The sequence below is a fragment of the Osmerus eperlanus genome, chromosome 25 (genome assembly GCF_963692335.1).
Source record: "Osmerus eperlanus chromosome 25, fOsmEpe2.1, whole genome shotgun sequence".
Lineage (NCBI taxonomy): Eukaryota > Metazoa > Chordata > Actinopteri > Osmeriformes > Osmeridae > Osmerus > Osmerus eperlanus.
Genome location: NC_085042.1, coordinates 2968000 through 2991674, shown reverse-complemented (window position 1 = coordinate 2991674; position 23675 = coordinate 2968000). Strand labels below are relative to the sequence as shown.

Here is a 23675-nt window from a genome sequence, read left to right as displayed (position 1 = left end):
TCTCTCTCTCTCTCTCACTCTCTCTCTCTCTCTCTCACCTCTCTCTGTCTCTCTCTCGCTCTCTCTGTCTCGCTCTCTGTCTCTTACTCGCTCTCTCTCTCTCTCTCTCTCTTGCTCGCTTTCTCTCTCTCTCTCTCTCTCTCTCTCTCTGTCTCTCTCTCTCGATGTCTCTCACTTTCTCTCTCTCTGTCACACAGCAAACTCTCTTCTTTCTGGCAGGTCAGGGGGAGGAGAGGAGGTGGGCTGGATGACTCAGGGTGGCTGGAGAGCAGCTCTATCAGTCCTATTAGCATGGGAATGGATTCCTGTGAGTCTGAATGTATCACAGCGCGTGTGTGTGTGTGTGTTTGTGCGAACATGCAGCATGCGTGGATATAAATGTGCGTGTGTCGTTACCTTTCCATCTTCCTCTTTCTTTCTTTTTCTCTCTCACCCTCTTGCTACCTCCCTCCTCCACACACTAGCTCTCTCTTCCTGTTCTGACTTGTTCTCGACTCTCTCTCTCTCTCTTTCTCTTTTTCGCCCTCAATGCAACTGTAGAACCCTCCCTCCTCACTCTCCCCCCCCCCCCCCACAACCTGACAGTGTCCCCCTCTCCTCCCCCTCTCCTCCCCCTCTCCCCCAGAGGGGCCCGTCTGTGTCAGCCCTGTCACTCCCTGGGCCCCCCGGCTCTCAGAGGACCTGGAGAGACCGACAGAGGACAGAGGAGAGAGAGGAGAGAGAGGAGAGACCGACAGAGGACAGAGGAGAGAGAGGAGAGAGAGGAGAGACCGACAGAGGAGAGAGGAGAAAGAGGAGAGACCGACAGAGGACAGAGGAGAGAGAGGAGAGACCGACAGAGGAGAGAGGAGAAAGAGGAGAGACCGACAGAGGACAGAGGAGAGAGAGGAGAGAGAGGAGAGACCGACAGAGGACAGAGGAGAGAGAGGAGAGACCGACAGAGGACAGAGGAGAGAGAGAAGAGAGAGGAGAGACCGACAGAGGACAGAGGAGAGAGAGGAGAGAGAGGAGAGACCGACAGAGGACAGAGGAGAGAGAGGAGAGAGAGGAGAGACCGACAGAGGAGAGAGGAGAGAGAGGAGAGACCGACAGAGGAGAGAGGAGAGAGAGGAGAGACCGACAGAGGAGAGAGGAGAGAGAGGAGAGAGAGGAGAGACCGACAGAGGAGAGAGGAGAGAGAGGAGAGACCGACAGTGGAGAGAGCAGAGAGAGGAGAGACCGACAGAGGAGAGAGAGAGAAAGAACAGAGAGTGGCGTGAGGGGAAAGAGAGGAGGGAGAGGAGAGATAGAGGAGGAAAAGGAGGGAGGAGGAGAGAGAGTATAAAGGAGAGAGAAAGAGAGAGTACGGGAGAGAAGAGGAGAGAAATAGAGAGAGAAAAAAAAGAAAGAACAGAATAGAGAGACAGGGGATAGAAGATAGAGAAGGGCGGAGAAAAAGAGAGACGGATGAGGAAGAGACAGAAGGGGAGAGGAGCGGGGAGGAAAGAAGAGGACAGCGGGGGGGAGAGAGAGGAGGAGAGAGGAGTGGGGAGGAGCGGGTTGTGCAGCAGGGTAAACCGACAGTTCCGCTGGCACCCCTGCCGGCGCTTAATCTCAACCATCGTATCGTGACCATCCGCACAAAGACGCTCCAAAAACAAACGCAGCTTCGCTTCGACGCTTAGATGGTGCGAGTGTCTCGCGCAAAATTGATGACCACCAAAGCGGAGAAACAGGACTGAACGGCAAACCTCTGTCACACACACACACCTGCGGATCTGGACGCCTCCTTTCATTGTCTGATCAAAGTCTCTCTATCTCCAACGACACGAACACACTCCGTCTCTGGAGAAGGCCACCTCTGCAGATGGGAGACAGTGTGTGTGTGTGTGTGCGCGATGTCAGTGAGAGTGTCTCTACAGTACCCCACAGTGCTATGCCTTGATCCGAATTGATATTCCCATTCAGGCCAAATGAAGCCATACTTCAAACCGTTTACGTGGCCACCTTGATATGAAACGATACTGCGGGATGCATGGTCCATTGGGGATCAGATGGCTGAGCGGTTAGGGAGTCGGGCTAGTAATCAGAAAGTCGCTGGTTCGAATCCCGGCAGTGTCAAATGACGTTGTGTCCTTGGGCAAGGCACTTCACCCTACATGCCTCGGGGGAATGTCCCTGTACTTACTGTAAGTCGCTCTGGATAAGGGCGTCTGCTAAAATGCCTAAATCATTAGCGCTCCAGAGACACCTGGGTACACCTTGTTACATCATTTGACCCCCGGTGGAAAGGAGGCCTGACAGAGAGAGAATGACACCTCTACTCAGTAAATTCACTTTAAGATCAGATTAGATCGAACCCTTCCAGCCACATTCCAACGTGTACACACAGAGAAACAGCCAGTGTTGAAACCTACCTGGCATGTACTTAAGATTGATGTGCTTTTGACTTGTATTGATTTATTGCTATGGACAACAGGTTGCTTGTTATCTGGTTTGACAACTTTCAGCATTCAAAAAAACCCACTTTGCACAAACACTGTCACTGACACTGTCTTGCCATTAACTTGATGTTTAAGTGGCTTTGGGCTTGGGTTGTTTTATTGCAGTCGTTTATAGATTTCCTGATGTCTGGTTTGGTAAAATTCACAAGATCTTTCAACCTCAGCAATTCTCAGGTTCGTATAACACTAGACCAGTGATTTATGGCCCTGTCCAAATGTAACAGCAAATACCATTACACCAAATAGCGAAATACAATTGTATCAAATAGTGGAAAAAGAGGTAGACTTCCAGGGTCCTGTTGCACACCATTTATATATAGATGAGTATAATTTGCAAGGCAAATATATTCACCCTTAAGACAAACTCACTCACCCACAAAACACACACCACACACACACTCACACAAAAATACACCCACACACATCCACACCCTACCTTCCCACTCAGCCACACAAAAACACACACCACACACACACACACACACACACACACACACACACACACACCCTCCGGTGTCGCAGCTTAATAAATCAATTATGCAGAGACAGCGGTGGTTTTGGAGCAGTAGAGTCTTGGTCCTAAACACTCATATAAATTCATAATCATGCCTCCAATCTCTGCCGCCCGTGGAGACCGGGGCACATGCTCATTATGGGATAGAAAGTGGAGAGAGGGGCATTAGGGTGTGTAGGCCCCCAGATTGACCCTCTGCCCCTCCCCCCATCCCCCCACTTGTCTGGTCATTAAGGGCCAAAGCCATGATTACCATGGATGACTCTTCCTCTACAGAGACGGGTGACTGCACGCGCACGCACACACACACACACACTCAGACCGAAGAACTCGTAAGAACCACACATTCACACCCACATACACACACAACCTTATATATTCTAACAACCTTAGACACAAAAACATGTACACACACTCACATGTACTAACATTCTTGATCACGTATGGACAAAGTTATGCACGCAATAGACATACAGAAACACACACACACACGTATGCATGCACACACACAATGTCTCCATGGCAGCGTGTATAGTCTCACCCAAATAAACCCTGGAAGCCAAAGGTCCCCCATTAATGTCATTGTGTGTGTCCTCGATCTAGTCACACACTCCTCTGCGTTGCTAATCAGCTGTTGAGGCTAAAGGTCATTGATCCGAGGCTGATAGAATATTCCAGAACTGTGAAAGAGGAGTTACAAATGGGGACAAAAGAATATTAAGCTGTCACTGCCTCCATCCCTGGACATAGTTATTCCATGAAAAACCTGTTGACAACATTTACAAAATAACTCCATCTCCCATTCACCCCCACCCCCCCTCCCTTCCACCCCCCCCCATCCCCTCTGCGCCCTCCTATCCCCACCAATGTCCCCTAACCCCCCACCTCCCCTACACGACCCCATCCCCTCCACGCCCTTTCCCTAAACACCCCTCCTCTCAAGGCCTCCCCCCCATCCCCCCCACGCCCTCATCCCCTCTACCTCCCTCCCCTCCACGCCCCCCTCCCCTCGGAGCCAGACAGATTTCTGGTAGCTCTGCCATCTGAGCGTGACGTTGTTTACTGGACTGTTGCTCTCTGCCTCCTTCCCTCCTCAGGTCCGCGTCTGCCCTTCTCCCACCTGAGGTGAGCCGCGTTAGCTTAGCCACCTGCTGCCCACCACAGCCCCTGACCCCCTTCCTCCATGCGTAGGCTCAAACCAATCGCCAGTATGGAGGTACACATCGCTACTGGAATATGGGGCTCAGAACATCCCACCATGGCAGCCTGGGCCCGTTAAACCAGTCTGCGCAAATCAGGCGAGCCATGCTAGCGTTAGCTCGCTCGCTAGCCGGATAGGGATGCTGTCATCCATACTAGGAGTTGTATGAGTCCTCTGCTAGCCAGTGTACTGTGCCAGGTGAAAATGTGTCCCGGCTTCTGCTGAGGTTAATGAGTTTCTTCTTCTGTGGTTTGTTGACTGTTTATTTCTGGCTTTCATCTCAAGAGACATATGGCCATCTCGATCTTAAGAGATTCTAGCAGGGATTCATGTCCTCATAAAGATAGCGATGCAGGCTTTACCTGTTTACGCTATTCGGGGTATGCAGATGGTGTTGAACTGGTGTGAAGCTGCATTCCTAGCTCTGGTATGCTACAGAGAGATCCAAGAGAGATAGAGGAAGAAGGGAGAGAGACAGGGAGGGGGGAAAGAGAGGGGGGGAGAGGAAGAGAGAGAGAGGGAGATGAAAAGAGAGTAGGAGGGAGAGATGGAGGGAGAGAGAAAGGAGGAAGAAAGACAGCGAGGGGAACGAGGAGGAACGAGACAGAGGAAGGGGAAAAAAGAGTGCGAGAAAGAAAGAGGGGAGAGAGAAGAGGAGATAAGATAAGAGGAGAAGAGAGAGGAGCGTGAGTGAAGAAGGTGATCTGAGGAGGGATATACCCTCAGTATATATGACAATTTAATCAAAGAAAACATTCAAATTGGCCACGGAATTAATGCAAATTTTCCTTTCCCTCAACTTGTCCGTCTCTGAATTACCCTGGAAAGCCTGGAAACCACAGTCTGAATCATGCCTGCCCTCCAGCCCCCTCCCACCTCATATATATTAGCAAACACCCAATTCAATAAGCAAGTGCTTAACATTCACCGCTAAACCCCTAGCAGTGAGAAGAAAACTCTCATTAAAGTGGCGTTCTACACTAGTCCCACCAACGCTCTGGCGCTGGCGGAGGACGGGAGGCAAAACAAACACACCCACCCGCCTCCGGAATGGTCCCGGGACCCGGCGACATCGAGTGGGACTCGACGGTGACGCGTGGAAAAGGCCACCGAGCTTGCACACGTCACCGTCGAGTCCCACTTTAGCGCGTGGTCCCTCATTAGCATACTGAACGAGGCTCATGAATTATCGGTGGCGCCGAGGGGGGAGACACTTGCCTTGATAAGGGCAGCGGAGAGGTAGCACTGCTGCATGAGCAAAAATGAACAGGACACACACTTGTGGTTGAACACAGGCATGGAAGTGGGGCTGGGACCCGAGTGTCCTCCAGGTGCCTGGACCTGCATGCTGGACAGACCAGGGAGGTAGCAGGGGGGGTAGGTGAGCAGAATGGAAGAGCCGGAAACCTCCAGGGCGCTCTGCTGACGGTCGAAACAAACGAATCCCTCGGACAGTGTCAACCTTTAACTGCGGGAAATTTGTCTCGTTTCCAGAAGTCTTGTAATTAAGCATATGTAAATATAGTCAGGCGGAGACAAGCACAAATACAACGACCCTCCCATAACACCAATTATCCAATCAGCCAAACAACCAATTACTTTGGCCAACTGTGGTCAGTTTTTTTCCTCTCGAAAAACATGAGTGTTTTCCACTGCAGTCAGACACTCTGATGCTGCAGTCTTCTGCATACAGAACAACTCCTGAATTAATTAAACTTCTGATGTCTGAACTCAGAAATATCTCTGGCATCCTGAGGAATTATTATTGAAGTTGAATCATTAGTAGTTTTAAAAACTGTCGAAGGCTCAATCCGGGACACAGAGAAAGTTCATTTTTCTTTTAAAATCTTGGGAAATATTTTTGCAGTCAGCCAGGCAATTAGCCAGCCACTCATCCATCTTGTCTATCCAACAATCTATCATCTATCCAACCAGCTGGTCCACTAGTCAGTCAGCCAGCCTGCTACCTATCTAATGGAGTATGCTAAAATAGATCATGTTCCCAGCAATGTGACCAGTAGTGAACTCCAGAGCCAGTCATTGTACAAAGCTTTCCAAACCATCCCTAGCGAGCGTAAGTAGAAAGCAGGCCAGAGATCTCACATTCGCCTTTTAATTCCTTTTTCTGGAAAACTTTGAACAAAAACACGCTTTTTTATCACTCTGCATGGGCAAGCTAACAGCTCTGGGTAATACCTGTGAATGCTCAGCATGATAAACAGTCTACCATCCGTCCGTGTCTTTGTCACCGTGCTGCGCTACGACGACGACACCGGGGGAAGAAGGGGGGGGAGGGGGGGGGGGGGTTAGACTGAGGACGATTATTAAGAAGAATGTGTCTGTGGGTCAGAGGTCAATCTCTGCTTGTTGTGTCCAGCCTCTCACCACTGGGTAATTAGGAGAGATGTGTGTGTGTGTGTGGGGAGGGGGGGGGGGGGATTGCTATGTAAGATCAGTATGACAAAATAGATGGACAGAAAGACAGACAGGTACTGTATTCAGCCTCGTGTAGAGATCATGACTGGACTGACAACACAGCCTTCCTGATAAATAACACCTTCTTAAAAACAAACAAAAAATACTCTAACCTTTGAACTAAGATGTCCAGGTCCATGTGACCTGGCATCCCCCTGTCCCCAGCCCCCCAGTACCCAGCCCCCCGGCCCTCAATTACCCAGCCCCCCGGCCCTCAATTACCCAGCCCCCCGGCCCTCAATTACCCAGCCCCCCGGCCCCCCAGTCCAGATGAGCCACAGCCTTTCCCAGCACGATCCAACTGCCTCATTGATTACAGGGCTTGCTGAGGTCTGTCAGAGCTTAGGGACCGGTAATCAATTCTCTAATACCGTTTGAGCCTATTCACTGCTGCACTGATCCACCCTTCACACACAGGATAGACACACACACGCGCACGCGATAAACACAACCCAGATGGCCGTGGTAACAGGGAACAATAACTCCCAAATATTAACTTACCAAGTGGGCAACGCTGGGGCACTGTCATCTAATGGCATTATCAAAATGACTGTGCTGGTCTTGAGAGACTCTGTCTTCCTCCAGCCTGATGTCATCTACATACTGTAACTCCAGACAGCCTGCTGCCGGGGGCTCGGCTGACCGCGCTGACAGACCACCAGCGCTCGCTGGCCGCTGACAAGCCTCATCCCAATTAAACTGATTGGCTCCCAGACAGGAGATGGGCCGCTGTCGTCCTATGAGACGGCACGTCCCCCGTTCCCCTCCCCCCCCCCCGTTCCCAGGAAGTTGGAGAACGGTGGATGCTCAGTGGAACCGTCTCCTGTTTTTCAGCGGTTGTTTAGGGATGTCTGACCTGCGTGTGTGTGTGTGTGTGTGTATTTATGTGTGTGTGGATCACAGCGTTGTTATAGACGTGTTGTGCTCGAGGCGGGCCATCTGTTTTAAAGCTGAACAAGCCTGTTTGACTTTGAAAACTTCCACAAACGGCAAAAGCTTTAGTCTCCGTCATCTCTCTGTTGCCCCTTGATAATCAGTCGTCAGAACCAACCCTCCCCTTTCAGACGCAGCCTCCAGCTCAACAAAGCATCCGCCAAGTTATCTCGCGCGTGATTCACACAAAGCCAAACAGGCCGTCGCAAACAACAAAACAACAGCAACAACAACGGCAAACATCCAACAACAAAGCTTCAAAATGGCCGCCACAATGGGTGGCGTCTAGTCCCATCCCCCTCCCTCCTCTGTCGTCCCCCCCCCCCCCCCCCCCCCGGTTCCCTCACCTGGGTGTGTGTGGGTCCTCCACTCGGTTCCCCAGCTGGAACTCGTGGGACTTGCTGCGGTGCAGCGCGGTGAACCCGGGCAGGAGGTGAATGAGCTTGTGGCTCTGGGGGGGCGGCGTCCCGGGGGCCTTCACCTTGTTCCTGCAACGCATTGGGGGGGTGCCCGGGGGCGTCATGGTGCTCACCACCAGGGGCGTCCGCGGCGGCGTGTGGGCAAAGTGCCTCTGGCGGGGCGAGGGGGGCAGGGAGCGGTGGCCCGAGTCCAGGGAGGGGAGGAGGCCCGCGGGGTGGCCGTCCACGGTGAGCCGGTCCGGGTAGCATGACGGGCCCAGGGCCTGGGGGGACTGGCACGCCTGCTGCAGGCCCCGCGTCTGGACCTGGGGGCTCTGGGACAGCTGGAAGCGGATCCACTGGCTGGGTTCGGGCTGGCACACCGGGGTGTTCTCCTTCCCCGACTCGGAGGTGGGCCACTGGATGGCCCAGTCCTGATTGATCTGGCCGCCCGCTGCAGAGGAGACCCGGGGATGGAGATGTTACTGACGCCACACACAGGGAGATACTGAATCAACCCACAGACGATGGGCTGATTACGACAGATCCCTGACGGAATGTCCCCGGTGAAAGCGACAAACAGCGGCATGCAGTTATCGAGCCTAAAACATGCGACCACAGGGAGATTCTCAGAACTATGACGACGTCGTAAACACAATTTGACTGATGGGACATTTGAACAGTGATTCATTCAACCAAACAAAGAATCCATATGGGCCAATGGTGAGGATGTGTAGGACGCGGGTGTCACATGACAGACACGATGTCGGAGATGCGAGAGGAGCAGAGAGGAGGGGAGGGAAGGAGAGAAAAGGGGGGAGTAGGCGTAGAAAAGAGAAGCGCAGAGAGGAGCAAAGTGGAATGGAGCACACCTACAGGGACGACAGCGGGGGGGCTAAGAGGCCGAGGAGATGGATGAGGCAGGCGTGGATGAGACCCCACAGGTCAGTGGTTATGGAAGAGGGCGAAACGCCGCTGCAGTGCACCGCTCAGGTAATAATACTTCACCTCCGTTGCCGTGGATTTTCTCCTCCTCCTGTTGTTCTTTAGAGAGAAGGAAACAAAGAGGTGCACGTTTATATCGATCGGGCAAAGTTAAGAACGCAGTCATTCGCAGTGCCGTGACAAATGACGGCTTCTGGCCTCATCCTACGAGTGGCTTTTGAGAAAAGGAACATCTGACATGCTCCCGCAGAATACCTCAACAATCCTCAAGAAGCGATAACTCTCGACAGTTTGCTCCCAATGCCAATGTGGCTCGGTCTCTGAGGGCCTCTTGGCGTAGAAACCTAATTAACACGATGGGGATGCGAGAGGGAACTAAAACACTGAAGAAGGTCTCGAAAACCCAGCAGGAACTTCGAAACCGAAGCCCTTCATGATGATTAGACTGCTCCCATACATACGACACAGTGACAACAGATATCTGGGGAGAATGTGCCGGAATTGCGAGGAACACCATGAGGCAGCGACCCTCTGGGTTTCTCCTCAAGGAGGAGTCCTGCTGTACCGGGTGTCCAGACGTTGCCATGTGTAGATCAGGCGTGCATGTACCCTGGGTGTACCCTGGGATTATTAGGATTGGGAGGGGAGTGAGGGTGGGAGGTGAGGGGATGGGGGGGGTTAGGGAGAGTCCCTACGGGTGTGTCTGCTCCAACGAACGCCGGACTGGGAAACAAGACCTCCCTCAGATCCAGGCTGCGGCCAGCGGAGGTCAAAGTTCACACCATCTGTCAGGCCCTGAGGGGACTGGGGCTGGATGAGACTGGATCGTCTGTGCCGATGGTCTCTCTGCGACAAGGTCTTTCGCCACGGATGTTTGATGTCTCAAACGCCAATCTACTCTTTCACTTCCGAGACGAGAGAAGCCGGATGACGGATGAGTTGCAACGCGGGGACGCGAGTGTCGGAAAACAAACACTCCAAAACAACTCTCATCCCCGGACGAGCGCGCCACGACAGCCCCTCATTATGCAACGGGCAAAGGCGCTCCAGTTCACCTGTGAGACACCCGCTGGCTCCTCTGGTAGAGCGTTTGGATACACACCCCTGGAGAGGGGCCCTGAACCCGGGACGTACGCCCTGGAGAGGGGCCCTGAACCCGGGACGTACGCCCTGGAGAGGGGCCCTGAACCCGGGACGTACGCCCTGGAGAGCCTCTCCACTGTTTCTCTCCACCTCCCTCTCTGGCTGACAGAGACACACTACAGCCATCTAGGGGCCACATCCTCACACAGGTGTTCCTGGGGTGAACGTCTCAACAGGGCCGTACGGGACAGACCCCCCCCACACCCCCCCCGGCCTCCCAGTACCGAACGAAAGGGCACGCCGGAGTGCTGCTCTTGAAGCCACGTCACGCGGGAATCGATGATGAAGACGAGGACGTCTCCGTCGAGCCTCCTTCATTAGCGGCGGGAAACAAAACAAAACAAGATCATCCACCTTCGCTTTTGGAAATGCCAGGAGGCTTCAAAGTCACCCCCCCCCCCCGCCCGCCCCTCCACCACCTCCTCCCAGGCCCCTACCCCCAGCACCCCAGCTCCCCCCTGTTAAGAGGCTCACAGCCCTATTCAATATAGATGCTGGAGGCGGGGGAGGGGGAGAGGTGCGGGCGATAGACACCAGAGAAATCGAATCAAATCAAAGCCCGGCACCCATCTAAAATAATACAGTCGTGAATAATACAGCATTGTGTGCAAAACGTCTGGCTTTCTTCCCCGCTCGAAACGCTCGCTGCGTTTGAAAGATGCCCAAATCGAATCTCGCACGAGTTTGGACGTTCGCACGGAAACGTCGCCTTTCACCGACGCTTAATGGCAAAACTTGTATCTTAGCAACTGCTCAAAATTCAGACAGAAGCAGATCTTGGCGTCACATGAAGTCACCTTGTAGAACAGAACCAACCCCCCCAGTCTTCCACTGCCGAGCACAGATGACGGGGGGAAAAAAGAAGACAGAAATGTCCCTGATATCTTTCCAGTCTAGTAGAAATATGGCATTGGAGGTGACAGACTCATATCATGATGTAAGCCTCTCCCATGACAAAGAGACGCGGGTCCCTGAATAAATCCAGGCTAACTGGATAAATAATCGATGTGAGACAGCTAGCAAACCGAAAGCCTCCGCACAGATGACTGTGACTAGGCTGGAGAGTGTTTACTTTTCAGCGACGCCTGTCCGCTCTCTAAAGCTCCATGAAGCCTGTCCTCTTTCAACCCTCGCAGCCCAAAACAGCTCTATACCTCCACACGGGAGGCTGAGAGAGCTAGCGTCAGCCCCACCAACCCAACCCTCAAGAGGGATTTGCGACGGATAACTCCGGGTGGTTTGTTGATAATGGAATAGCGTAGCATTCTGTCGTTTTTTTTTTACATGGGCGGGTGGGGGGGGGGGCGAAGCTGACAGGGGCGTAATTAGCCTCCCTGGAGTGGATGTGTGACTGTGGTAAATGACATAGAACCCCCACCTGGAGCTTGGTTGTTCTACTGGGAGGCTGGGTGGCCAGTGAAGGTTTATGGTGGTTGGGCTGTTTTATGACTGGGAGGTTTGATGGTCAGGTTTAGGAGGTAGCATGACTGAAGGTCTTCAAGGAGGAGGCTGATGTTCCTGAACTTCCTGAGCGGCAGCATTTGCACAGATTGGTCTCCGCCTTTCTGTCTCTCGTCCTCCTCTTCCTCTCCCCTCCTTTCACCTCTCCTCTCCCATCCTCTAATCTATTCTTCTTGTGCAATCTCTCTTCTCCTCTCCCCTCCTTTCCCATCCTCTGCTCTCCCCTCCTCCTCTCCTCTCTCCTCTCCCCTCCTCCTCTCCTCTCTCCTCTACCCTCCTCCTTTCCCATCTTCTCCCCGTCTCTGCTCTCCCCTCCTCCTCCTCCTCCTCCTCTTCGCGGCATTTGAAGCTAATTAACAAGCCGCCTGAGCAATGCAGCGTGTGCGGAGTAGCGTCTCAGACAGAAAGACCAGAGAGAGAGATAGAGAGAGAGAGAGAGATAGAGAGGGGGAGAGAGAGAGAGAGAGAGAGAGAGAGAGAGAGAGAGAGAGAGAGAGAGAGAGCGAGAGAGAGAGAGAGAGAGAGAGAGAGAGAGAGAGAGAGAGAGAGAGAGAGAGAGAGAGAGAGATGTGATCGGGGGAGGGCTCACATCTCGGCTGTTCACTACAGCCCTGAGTCACATCGACACCATCATTCAGACCAGCACGCGCTCTGGGGGGGGTGAGGGCGCCGTGGGTGGGCGCCTGCAAAGAGGGGCCTGGCCGGGTGATGTGGGGCCGCTGCCGCCGCAGAGAAGCGAATGCCTCTGAAATGTGACTCATCGCCATAGCAACTCGTGGACTCCACAGAGACTTTGTCAAAGTAACAATTAGACGTTGCGACGGGTTTGTTTGTATGCACGGCGCAGGTACGGTCGCGAGCGATCATCGTGTCACGGAATTGTTTTACTGAGGTATTCATGTATTTGTAATTATAGCTGACCTTCTGCCTGCGTTTGCAATTCTGCAGTCGTTTCAGAATGCAACTGACAGTTACCAGGAAATGTCTCCTGCGATGAGAACAAAAGCTAGCAGACATGAGGGCCGCGGCACCTAGGGCTTTAGAGAAACATGACGGAATACGGTGAGGGCGATACGTTTTTAATTTGATTCGAGCTCAGAGAAGGTTCACTCCTCTTTTTATGTATCGAGAGCTCCTTCCAGGAAGAGGGAGGAGGTGGGGTGGATGTTTTTGCAGTAACTGTATGAGAAAATAGTTGTTAAACCAAATACTTAGCAACACCAATTGTAAGTTACAAAGATTTTTGTGATCCGTCTATCAAAAGGGGGGTCAGATGGCTGAGCGGTTAGAGAGTCGGGCTAGTAATCAGAAGGTTGTTGGTTCGATTCCCGGCCGTGCCAAATGACGTTGTGTCCTTGGGCAAGGCACTTCACCCTACTTGCCTCGGGGGAATGTCCCTGTACTTACTGTAAGTCGCTCTGGATAAAAGCGTCTGCTAAATGACTAAATGTAAATTAAATGTAAAAGGCAGCTCACTAGTCGACGTGCCTCAGGATAGAGTGATCCTAGACCCAAGACAGACACCGCCTTTTATACAGGATAGTTTGAACATTTGTCACTTAAATCAGCATACGTGTCCTTCACAAAGTCCTTCCTAAGATCAACTAATCGATAGTTTGGCTTCATCCTGACTCTTCAGGATAAAGGTAACCCTTAGGTTCTAAAACTAAGCAGTCTCCATCGTTCCTCGCAGATCACAAAATTGCCCCTTAGCCGCAAAATCACATTATCAACCCATGAACCCTTACAGGTCGGTTACTATCTCACCCTGAACGTAATTCACTCAAGCAACTGCTCAAAAAGTCTCTGTTCATCACTCAGCTCTTATAACCCTTAACTCAGTGGTATTATTCAAACTCTGACCTCCTACAAGATCCAATTGTTGATCACAGGTCATCTGTAATCAATGGACATAGACGCCCCTCAGCACAAACCACTCTAAAACCACATACGTTTTACATACAACATAAAATTCCATATCAGAAGACTGCCATGAGTACATAGTTCTCTATGGTAACACACACACATATTAAGCACACACACACGCGTGCATGAACACACACATCCCGTCATGTGCACACTTGCACACAAACCGTTACTGCATGCACTGTCAAAAAGACATGCAGAACACACACACACACAGTGGAGTTATTGAGCTGGATCAAAGTGTGTTTGATGAGAGTCCTCAGCCCACTGGCTCTCCCCGATGAACTGTTGCTTCATTCATACCTCTGCCTAAGATACGGGAGAGCCTGCTCATGTCCACACCAGGCTAGGAGAGCTAGCCATTAGCCTGCTCATGTCCACTCCAGGCTAGGAGAGCTAGCCATTAGCCTGCTCATGTCCACACCAGGCTAGGGGAGCTAGCCATTAGCCTGCTCATGTCCACTCCAGGCTAGGAGAGCTAGCCATTAGCCTGCTCATGTCCACACCAGGCTAGGGGAGCTAGCCATTAGCCTGCTTATGTCCACACCAGGCTAGGAGAGCTAGCCATTAGCCTGCTCATGTCCACACCAGGCTAGGAGAGCTAGCCATTAGCCTGCTCATGTCAACACCAGGGCTGTGTGAGTGCATTGAGATCAGAGATTGCGAGCGCGAAAGACGGAGAGAGTGAGATGAATAGAAAGGCAGAAATAGAGGCACGTGAGAGAAAAAGAGAGGAAAAAAGAGAAAGCGTGAGAAAGAGATAAAGAGGAAAGCGAGACAGAAGGAGAAAGAAAGAGAAAGGGAGAAGAAAAAGTGTGTGTGTGAGAGAGAGAGAGAGAGAGAGAGAGAGAGAGAGAGAGAGAGAGAGCGAGAGAGAGAGAGAGAGAGAGAGAGAGAGAGAGAGAGAGAGAGAGACACATCGAGTGCTCTTCCGGGCGAGATCGGACCCTGTTCCAGCATGGCCCGCGGCGTCCCCAGCCGGGCCCTGCGTGGCGGCCAACACCCCCTGCCTGCCTCCACTGGAACATGCCCCAGTCTGCCTCTCGGCCAATCACAGCACAGAGCTGGGCCGGCCCGCCAGTCAGACCTACAGACGGACGAGCAGGTGGACCGACGGACACCCGGACAGACAAAGGAACGACAGGTGGACTCCTGTCCAGGAGACAGACAGGTCCCCACCCCAGGCATTAGACTGATCCCACAGTGGCACCTGCAGGGAGCCCTGTCCAGCCCAAAGCACACAAACAGGAGCGGGACACTCCATGTATGAGTGCTCCCCTAGGCACGCGTCATTCTCTAGTATCGGGATCTGAATCGCCCTCAAACATACATCCTGTCTGTCACGTGCGTCGAGGGTTTTCATCCGTTTTTCCGGATTCTTGTGTCAGACGTCTCTTGTGTTCGTCAACCGCGTGAAACATTGTCGACGGACTCGTTTTCCGTTCCGCTGTACACTGATATAGCCGTGATCTAGTTGTTATTTAGTTATGAGCGGTACAACTGCGATCTGTGTGTTCGGCTGTCTTTTGATCTAGTCATGAAAGGTAAGCGCATGATGGCGTGTGTTCTGCTGTATTCTGATCTAGTTATGATCTACATGGCATCTACTGTAGTCATGGTCTAGTTCTACGATGGTGTGTTCACATCCCAACCGCTTGACGTCACCTAGCAACTAACTCATTCAAAACATTTTCAGATCAGGCTCCAGATCAAAAGTCCTTCCCCAGACCGGCCGGTGATCTAATGAATCTAATGATGAGCTCTGCTAGAAGAGGCTGTTTAATGTCCCACCAGCCTCCGGAAAAGACGTAAGGGATGCATGGATGCCTTCCAGAACTCTCCTCAACTTGGCTTCGTTGCGGTTCCTCAAATACTCAGGAGTCTCATCTGCCAAGTACTGACGAGGTGTCTGTGTGAGTGAATGTGGGGGAGGAAGCCATACGTCAAATGACAGGTTATCAAAGATGTTTACAAAACGTTCTCAAACTGACTGATGGTGTTGGTTGTATGTCAGACTACTGCCCTCCGGTGGTCGCGCCGTGACACTGCAGGAGCAGGGATTCTACGGTTGTCGAACGTGTGGTCTGCACTGCCCTCTGGTGGGCACTTAAGGAACTGAGGTGGACAGGGTGAACTGCTGATGATGGCCAGTGTAAACCGTGTTGACCTTTTCTCTTATAAACACTGGAAGCACCTCCTCTTTATCAAACCAGTGAAAGCATTGGAGTTACACAAAAGAGATTCCATGTTAAAGTCACCCCAGGCATTTCAAATGAGATGTGTGTGTGCGTGTGTATGTGCATATGATTGAATGTGTGTATGTGCCTGTTATGAACCAGGTTTGCAGACACAGAAGATGGATATACACAGGGCCCTGATCATTTACAGAAAAGCATTCACTGCTACAGACGAAAGTGGAACGTTACTTCACGTTTTACATCCCTATTTCAACGACTAAGCACTCCCTCTACAGGTGGCACTGTCCACACAAATTCGGTTTCACCCAAAGCTGTCGTTCCAAATCATACCAGCAGAGGACAACATATACCTACTTTAGAAGAACTAGACCCAAACAGGAGGAGGCGTAGCAGGTGAAAAACATAGCAAACCACTTGATGCATTCAATATGTTCTAGAGCTATATGTTTCCCTGCTCCAACACACCCGATTCGAATGAATGGATCGTTATCAAGCTCTGCAGAGGCCGGATAACGACCATTCATTTGAATCGGGTGTGTTGGAACAGGGAACCATCTACATTGTAGAACATACTGGACAGTGGGTGCTGAGGACCAGGGTTGAAGACCACTGATCTAACTTATGTCGAAGTTGAAGTAAGGGAACAAAGCCTTTAATCAGCAATTACTTCTGCCAATGTGCAGATGACAATGGCTTTGTAAAACAATTCATATCAAACTCTTCATATAACATATAAACAGGTTTGTGTGTGTGTGTGTGTGTGAGAGAGATAGGGAGGGTGCCTACCTGACTGGTGAGCCTTCCGGAGGCAGGACAGAGAGGCGTTGAGGCGAGCGCACTCCTCCTTGTTGGCCCCTAACTTGTGCATCTCCTCACACACCTGCTCGTCCTGCATCCCCAACAGGGCCTGCAGCGTCACCTCCCCGGGACTCATCTCCTGTCGGACACACACACGCACGCACACGCGTGCTTTTAGAACGACGCACCCCGTCAAGTGGTGCCACTCCACTGCCTGTTTTTACATCCTGTCTTCGAACACATCTTTATTGCCTGGATATAAACTCGGTATGGGAGTTGAGTTTTCGTTTGTCTTTTACGTCTGTTAAACGGGTCTTTGTGTGTGTGTGCGTGTGTGTGTTGTGTTTCAAGGCTTTTGCTATTTTGGTTGTGCAGCACTTCGGTCAACTGTTGTTGTTTTGAAATGTGCTTTGTTTGACGTCGACTCACGCAATGTCGCACGCACGCACACAGACATACACACAGGAAAAGACAGAGAAAAAGAGAGGGCAGAGAGAGAGAGAGACAGAGGGGACGGGGGGAGCACCAGAGAGAGAGGGAGAGGGAGCTGCAGTCTACCTGGGTGACCTCCTTCCTCATGTTGACGATCCTGAACCAGTGTCCGAGGCGCGGGAAGTCCTCCAGCTCTGGGCTGCGCTCCTCCAACGCCACCCTGCCCTTGCAGGACAGCTGCCGGCTGAAGTACTTCACCAGCTTCCCCTGGACACACGCACAGAAACAGTGGGTGAGAAAAAGAGAGAGTGTGAGGCGGGGGGGGGGGGGGGTGCGAGACGATAGTAATTGAGTCATTGCGCGAGACAACCCGTAGTATTATTTGACAAAGTGCAACGTGAAGATGCACATGTAGACCGGTACAGCAGCTCTACTGATTACGTTGGTGACTGCTGAAATATTGTAAATAGCACATCGTGCTATTTCAAGAGGACAGGCTGAGGGTGCAAGAGGTCCAATTATTGAGGCTGTTAGAGGTCAGTGGTCAGATTATTGAGGGTGTTAGAGGTCAGTGGTCAGATTATTGAGGGTGTTAGAGGTCAGTGGTCAGATTATTGAGGGTGTTAGAGGTGAGTGGTCAGATTATTGAGGGTGTTAGAGGTCAGTGGTCAGACTACTGAGGCTTTTAGAGGTCAGTGGTCAGACTACTGAGGCTTTTAGAGGTCAGAGGTCAGTCTACTGAGGCTTTTAGAGGTCAGTGGTCAGACTACTGAGGCTTTTAGAGGTCAGACATCTGAGGGGATAAGGGGGCTCTTTCCGCTCACAACTGAGTCCCATTCAAGTTACTGTCTGACATTCAGAAAAAAACATCCAACCCTAATGTGAACTCATATTCAGGATGGTAGGATTGGCAGGAAAGGGTTTGACTACTAACATCACACTAAGAAAACAATAGAACTGAGAGAGAAGCTGAGCAGTGGCAAGACTAACACTAACTAACGCAGTCACTTAAAAAGAAAGAAAAAAAATCAAGTGATAAGACAACCTTATTTCACAAGAGTAGCGCAACCTCTCCTCTCCATGTCCCATGGATACTAACATCCAGTACAAAGTGTAACACACAACAATCCACTGCAGTCCTTCTTCACAGAAATCCTCCTCCTTGTCCCCACTGAATCAGCCATTCAGTGTGTGACTTACTGTAAACCAGACACACATTTAAATTGGCGGGCTTGGTTGCTGTACACCCATATTTCTGTGATGCAAAATTAGAGTGTAAGACCGACAACAAACCAGGATAACGATTAAATTCCTGGAAAAGAAAATTCTATAATATCCCTTCTGTTAAATTCCACAAATGCATCAATAGGCCATTGCTTTTCTTGCAGTTACCGTGCGCTCATTTTGTACTCTGCACTTTTTCTGAACTATAATTTCCATTAACGTGGAATAACATCTATTTCCTCTTTCATTCATTAGTATTAACGTGACCTTGGTTACTGTGGTTATTATGAATTGCATGTCATATGAACATCTCCTATCGTGCTCGGTTCAGAAGCACCTTCTCTAAATAACTAGAAAATAGCTTTATGTCTCGTAGCAAGTCCTGTTTATGACCCTCTGATGAGCTACAAGAGCATCTCCAATACACATATGTCCTGGGGGTTAGGGGTGGGGTCTGTATGTGTGTGTGTGGGTGGGTGTGTGGATAGATAGGATAAACAGGAGTATTGCGTTTCCAGAAAGGTGGTGTTAAACATTTGGCAACACTCCAGGCCTGTAATATAGGCGTACTGATGAAGACAGTGAGATTGGAGAGAAAGACGTCACCTTGGTATTTTACGTCAGAACAGGTGAGTCCGTCTCATTAAGGGTTCTCGATTGAATACCAGGACAAGTTTCTGACAGTTGAATTCAAGGTGGTATGGATGGAAGCCATGTATGTTGAGAGTAAGGCTGTCTCAAACAAGGCATTTTAGTTGCCTTTTTACTGCCATACAATTATATTACTTGTGATTAAAGATCTGTTGTTCATTTTCGTTGGATCAACACCTGGTTAGCTTTGACCGCAACGTTTTTGTAACAAAATTGACAAATCGTCTTAGTGAAGCTTTTGGCTCTCTTTTTCCGTTTGGTTTAGGTCCCTAACGTGACATTACTGCTTCGTAATGTTGTTAATTACAACGACAGCTAACGGAAAGTAGGATATGAGCAAATCAAAAACACTAGGAACATAATGTTTCACTTCACCTGCTGCTTCACATTTAGCCTAATTATTAGGCTGTAATTTCTACATTTAAATAGCTTGTGCTAACAGTATTGTTTGGCACCTGATAAAATAACGTAGGTCTACATAATATGGTTCAAGACGGTTAATTAGTTGATAGAAAAAATAATACGCTTAAACATGCTGAAATTATGCAACAAATGACTGTCTTAAAATGATATGCAACAGAATTTTTACTAGAGCTGTCAAGCTGTAGGGAAGAGTCAGACAACTAATAGAAAAACACCAAATGTATAATCTATAGGCTACTTAGCGATATTTAGCACAAAATTCCTTTTATGTGGGTGAAAACCTTCTACATAATGATTGTGATCAATTTGACTAACCGATAATTTAATAATTGACAGACCTAGTTAAGGGAAGTGCTACAGAATCTGCTCCCATTCTGCAACTTTCGTTCTGACCAATTTCCTTCTTCAAGACGGCACGATTTACATAACCACAACAATTAGGACTACTAGGCTATAGACAGGGCTAACACTGTAGGGGCGGTGTCATTGGAGTATTTTTGGGATTCTTGCTCTGTATCCTCTGAATATTTGATCATGTCTGAGAAATCAACAGACTTCTACAACATGTGACGGTAAACAGTTCCCTTCAGGCCCCAACAATGTCATCCTGTCCTGTTTGAAGGGGTATGTGTTAAAACAGGTGGAGCGACTGAAACTGCTAGACATTTGGAAATTGTCAGTAATGTTTATTTCACAAGACCATGATATGATGCAATTGACTGAAAGTGGCAACAAACGTATGTGTGTTGCTATGTGTTTTTCGGGTCAGTTTATTTATCACTGTAAGTGTGTGTGTGTGTACGCGGCCAGGCTGCCTCATGACACTGCTGGTGTCGTTGTTGAAAGGTAATTAAAGTAGATCTATTCCTAAACTGGTCCGTAACTGTCACAGTAGAGTACCCTAAGACCTGGACTAAAACGACCAGAATAAACTACCATGATTCATCCCATCACACTACCACCTTAGGCTCTGTAATACACAAAACTACTGAACATAGTGGATCATTTAATTTGCCCTGCGGCCAGTGACAGTAGGTGTATGAATCTCGCCAACAGTCAGTTTGAATGTGGCTTTAGATGTCCTAGCCCCGTACAACGATGGTACAGAGCCACAGCTCTCCCTAGTCAGGATGAGCAGTGGTGTTAAATTAAACACACCTCAGTGTGTCCCAGCTTCGGGACTGTGAGACACTGGTAACAGATAGAGTAAGAGGTGCAAAGTCTTTATTCTTTTTTAAGAAGAAAAGGATTATTAACTGTCTGAACCTCAGCCTCAATGTCAATACAGTTGACAGAACATTTTTGTTTTTACCTAATCTTGACATGAGCGTGTTCTGAAGGGGTATATTTAACACGTGAAAATCTGTATTTATTCCCACACAAAAGAACTGTTAATGCTCTTCCTTTCTCTGGTCTCCACTGCCACTTTGACATCCGAGTTCCTCCTTGCTCCTAGTTTGTTATCTTCTCTTTTCGCTCAACGCTATCTCATACAGTTCCTCCGAGTCGTTGTGGATGGAGGCGGGGCTTGAGTCAGCTGGGACTGGGTGTGTAACCTCCACTGAGAGGAAAGGAGGTCACTAGGCAGCGTCACATCTCTACGTATGTTTCCATCCTGCTCCTGTCAATGTGGATATCCAACAGGTGGGATTTAAACCTCTGACTTGCCGCACGGGAGAGCTATAACCAAACCGATGGGAAAGTTCAGAGGAGAGAAATGATGATACACGGCCCTGTTGGAAGGTCTCACAGCCACTAACAGCAGGTTTTTCCTGACCATTAAAAGAGCAATTTCAGTGTCTCCGAAAAAGTGGAAATTGTGCAAAATAAAAAGACAGCAGGATATAATCAACTGCCATATGCCGATATTGACTTTGAGTCATTTTAGTGATAAATTCTTTACATAAGGCAGGACCTGTACATTTAGAGTATGTATAAGGCCACAATGACGACTCTGGGGGTTTTGCTACACAAAAAATAACAAAGTAGGCCTATGAGATGACCACTCTATAAGGAATGAGTGTCATGACTGACAACGAAAAAGGCATACTGCCGTTTCAGTCAGTCAGACAGTCTAACGTCAACCTCATAAAAGACACGTTTCCTGCAGTACTAATAAATTGTCTTCTTTACTCGGTGAAGTCATCAGGTGGGCTGAGGCCTACAGTAAATGTATGTCTCCATTTAAAACCAACCGGCTGTGGTCTAGCAGGGAGTTGCTGGCTTAGAATTATACAAATGCGTGAACCAGCAGTGTTTAATTTATTTTTGTAGCAACAAATCTGTCGGCAATGTGTTTTGATAGGCTATCACAGCCCCCAATATCATGGCCATTACATAACGCAATTTACGGAATTCCCTGTGGGCCAATTAAACGGATCACAATATTTTTAAGCAATTTCGCTAATATACTCTTGTGTATAGCCTACTAGTTGCCGTGCCGTTGACAGACGCGCAGGAAGAGTAATGAATCGTAAACAAAGAATGTGTAGGCCTCGGCGTTTAAAGGGAGAATTGTGATGGAGAAGAATGGTTGATCCACCTTCTCTACACCACCTGCAGAATGCGCAAGCTCTCTGCAGCTCGCTGCAGCTTCTGCTGCTAGATTTATTACCCTGAACAAAACAGATAGATGTTCAACACTAAGTCTACAACCTTATAGCATAGAGCCTATGTCTATGCCATAGACAACCATTTCACAGCCCAACCACTTAATACTGTGCACATTGACATGGAATAAATAGCCTAGTACATGTCATACTGATTTGGGTTGTAACTGTGTGTCATTTGCGCTTACCTCCAACGTTCGTATTTCTTTCTGTGTCAAGTCGTTGGATGTGGCACATTTGGTTCGTAACCCCTCCAAACTGGAGATGCTAATGTCTATCATGTTCTGCACCAACTCGCACTGTTGCAAGGCTTTTTCCAAACTAAGATGCTGCTCTTCGCTTTTTGTCATATTCTCTTCGTCCATAGTTTGCCAGCAGTGGTCGTTAATTTTTTTATCTGCACTTACAAAAATTCTACACCGAAACTAAAAGTGGAAAACCCCATCAGATAGAAGAAGCTGCAAAATGCCAACCAAGGTGTGATGACATTGTAGTATGAAGGTTTCATATACGAGACTTGAGATGTGTGAGAGACGACTCCATTGCAGCAGTCCGCGTATTTCCTGGTGTTTCATCAAGGTGTCTCTGATTGAGTGTTGATGCTGAGGCGATATCACACACACTATGAAGATGCACAGGCAGAAACACAAATCTGAGCAGAGCGCTTGAATTAGCTCAATCCAGTTAGCGGTTGTTCATTTTGAGAAGATGTAACAAGCTGTTCAACGCTTCGTCACCAACGGATCGCTTGTTAGCGAGCGTCGCATTGTCATTTTAAAGGAGATCTGTGAACTGGGCGCAGGTACTCCCCGTCTCCTGAGCTGGCAGCTGCATCCAGGTTCGCTCCAACCACACCGACATGTTTCCTGTCAATCAAATCCACAGCAGCAGCACCGCACGGCCGAGGGGAACAGGAGGAGAGGCACCACCGAGATGCTGAGTGAGATCTCGCGAGATGCGTATCAGTGCGGCGATTGAGAATGCGTGCTTTTTGCTGTCATCGAAGTGGCAACCTGAACCCTTGTTATGAGCAGCAATCCAGAACTCACATGCCAGTTTCCCATACAACATCGAATGAAATATCTTGTCAGATGTATATTATAGGAGGCTGCTATTTTTTGGGGTCGTCTAGGGTAGGGTAGTCTAGGCTACTTTAGGATACATTATTTAACCTGACACACAGACAATTTCAGCCAGCCTCTCTCTCTCTCTCTTTCTCTCTCTCTCTTTCTCTCTCTCTCTCTCTCTCTCTATCTCTCTCTCTCTCTCTCTCTCTCTCTCTCTCTCTCTCTCCCTCACATGTCACGCACATGCTTCATGCCACTTGAGCACACACTTCAGACAAACTGTACTGCGGGATTTCATTGGTTACCTCATGCTCAGATGGACGAGAACGCATAGCCCTAAAACTTTACCTGAGTTATGCGTTGTGACAATTTGTGCTCTTTTGTTGGTGGGCGGGAGGTAAACAAATAGGGGGCATCCAGGGCAGTACACGAGCGTGTCATCTTCAATGAGGCCGCTGGTCACTGGTCTAACATTTTTCTGACATTTCCTCAGTGTCACCTGCAGAGACATCAAGCAGCATTGTGTCTAGCTGAGCTGAAAAGGCTCGTTTGTTTCTGTCCTACACAGGCCTAACGGGTCACACCTTTTCTCTTTTGACGCCCTTATATTTTGTAGTACTACTGCCACTATTGTACTTCGGCTATAACCACTAATATCCATATATAGATATTAATGTATCTTTTCAGAAGGTAATACTGTTCCAGATTCCCATGCTGTTTTTACCATTTATGTCAAATATTACTTTATTAAGTTGGTTATAGGCGCTGATCAGTGGGCATCTGTGACGCCCTCT

At 49.4% G+C, this 23675-nt stretch overlaps 1 protein-coding gene across 1 annotated transcript in view; it reads right to left on the bottom strand.

Moving 5' to 3' along the window:
• The window catches only part of ksr2 (kinase suppressor of ras 2), a 52554-nt gene extending 29824 nt beyond the window's left edge, over positions 1–22730 (bottom strand). The window contains exons 1-5 of the mRNA XM_062452111.1: positions 22003–22730; positions 17034–17174; positions 16464–16614; positions 9013–9048; positions 7954–8458 (exon numbers count right to left, since the gene is read on the bottom strand). Of these exons, the coding sequence (XP_062308095.1) occupies positions 7954–8458; positions 9013–9048; positions 16464–16614; positions 17034–17174; positions 22003–22179 (1010 nt within the window). The 5' untranslated portion in view covers positions 22180–22730. The remainder of the gene's footprint in view (positions 1–7953; positions 8459–9012; positions 9049–16463; positions 16615–17033; positions 17175–22002) is intronic.
• Between the last annotated feature and the right edge of the window lie 945 nt (positions 22731–23675).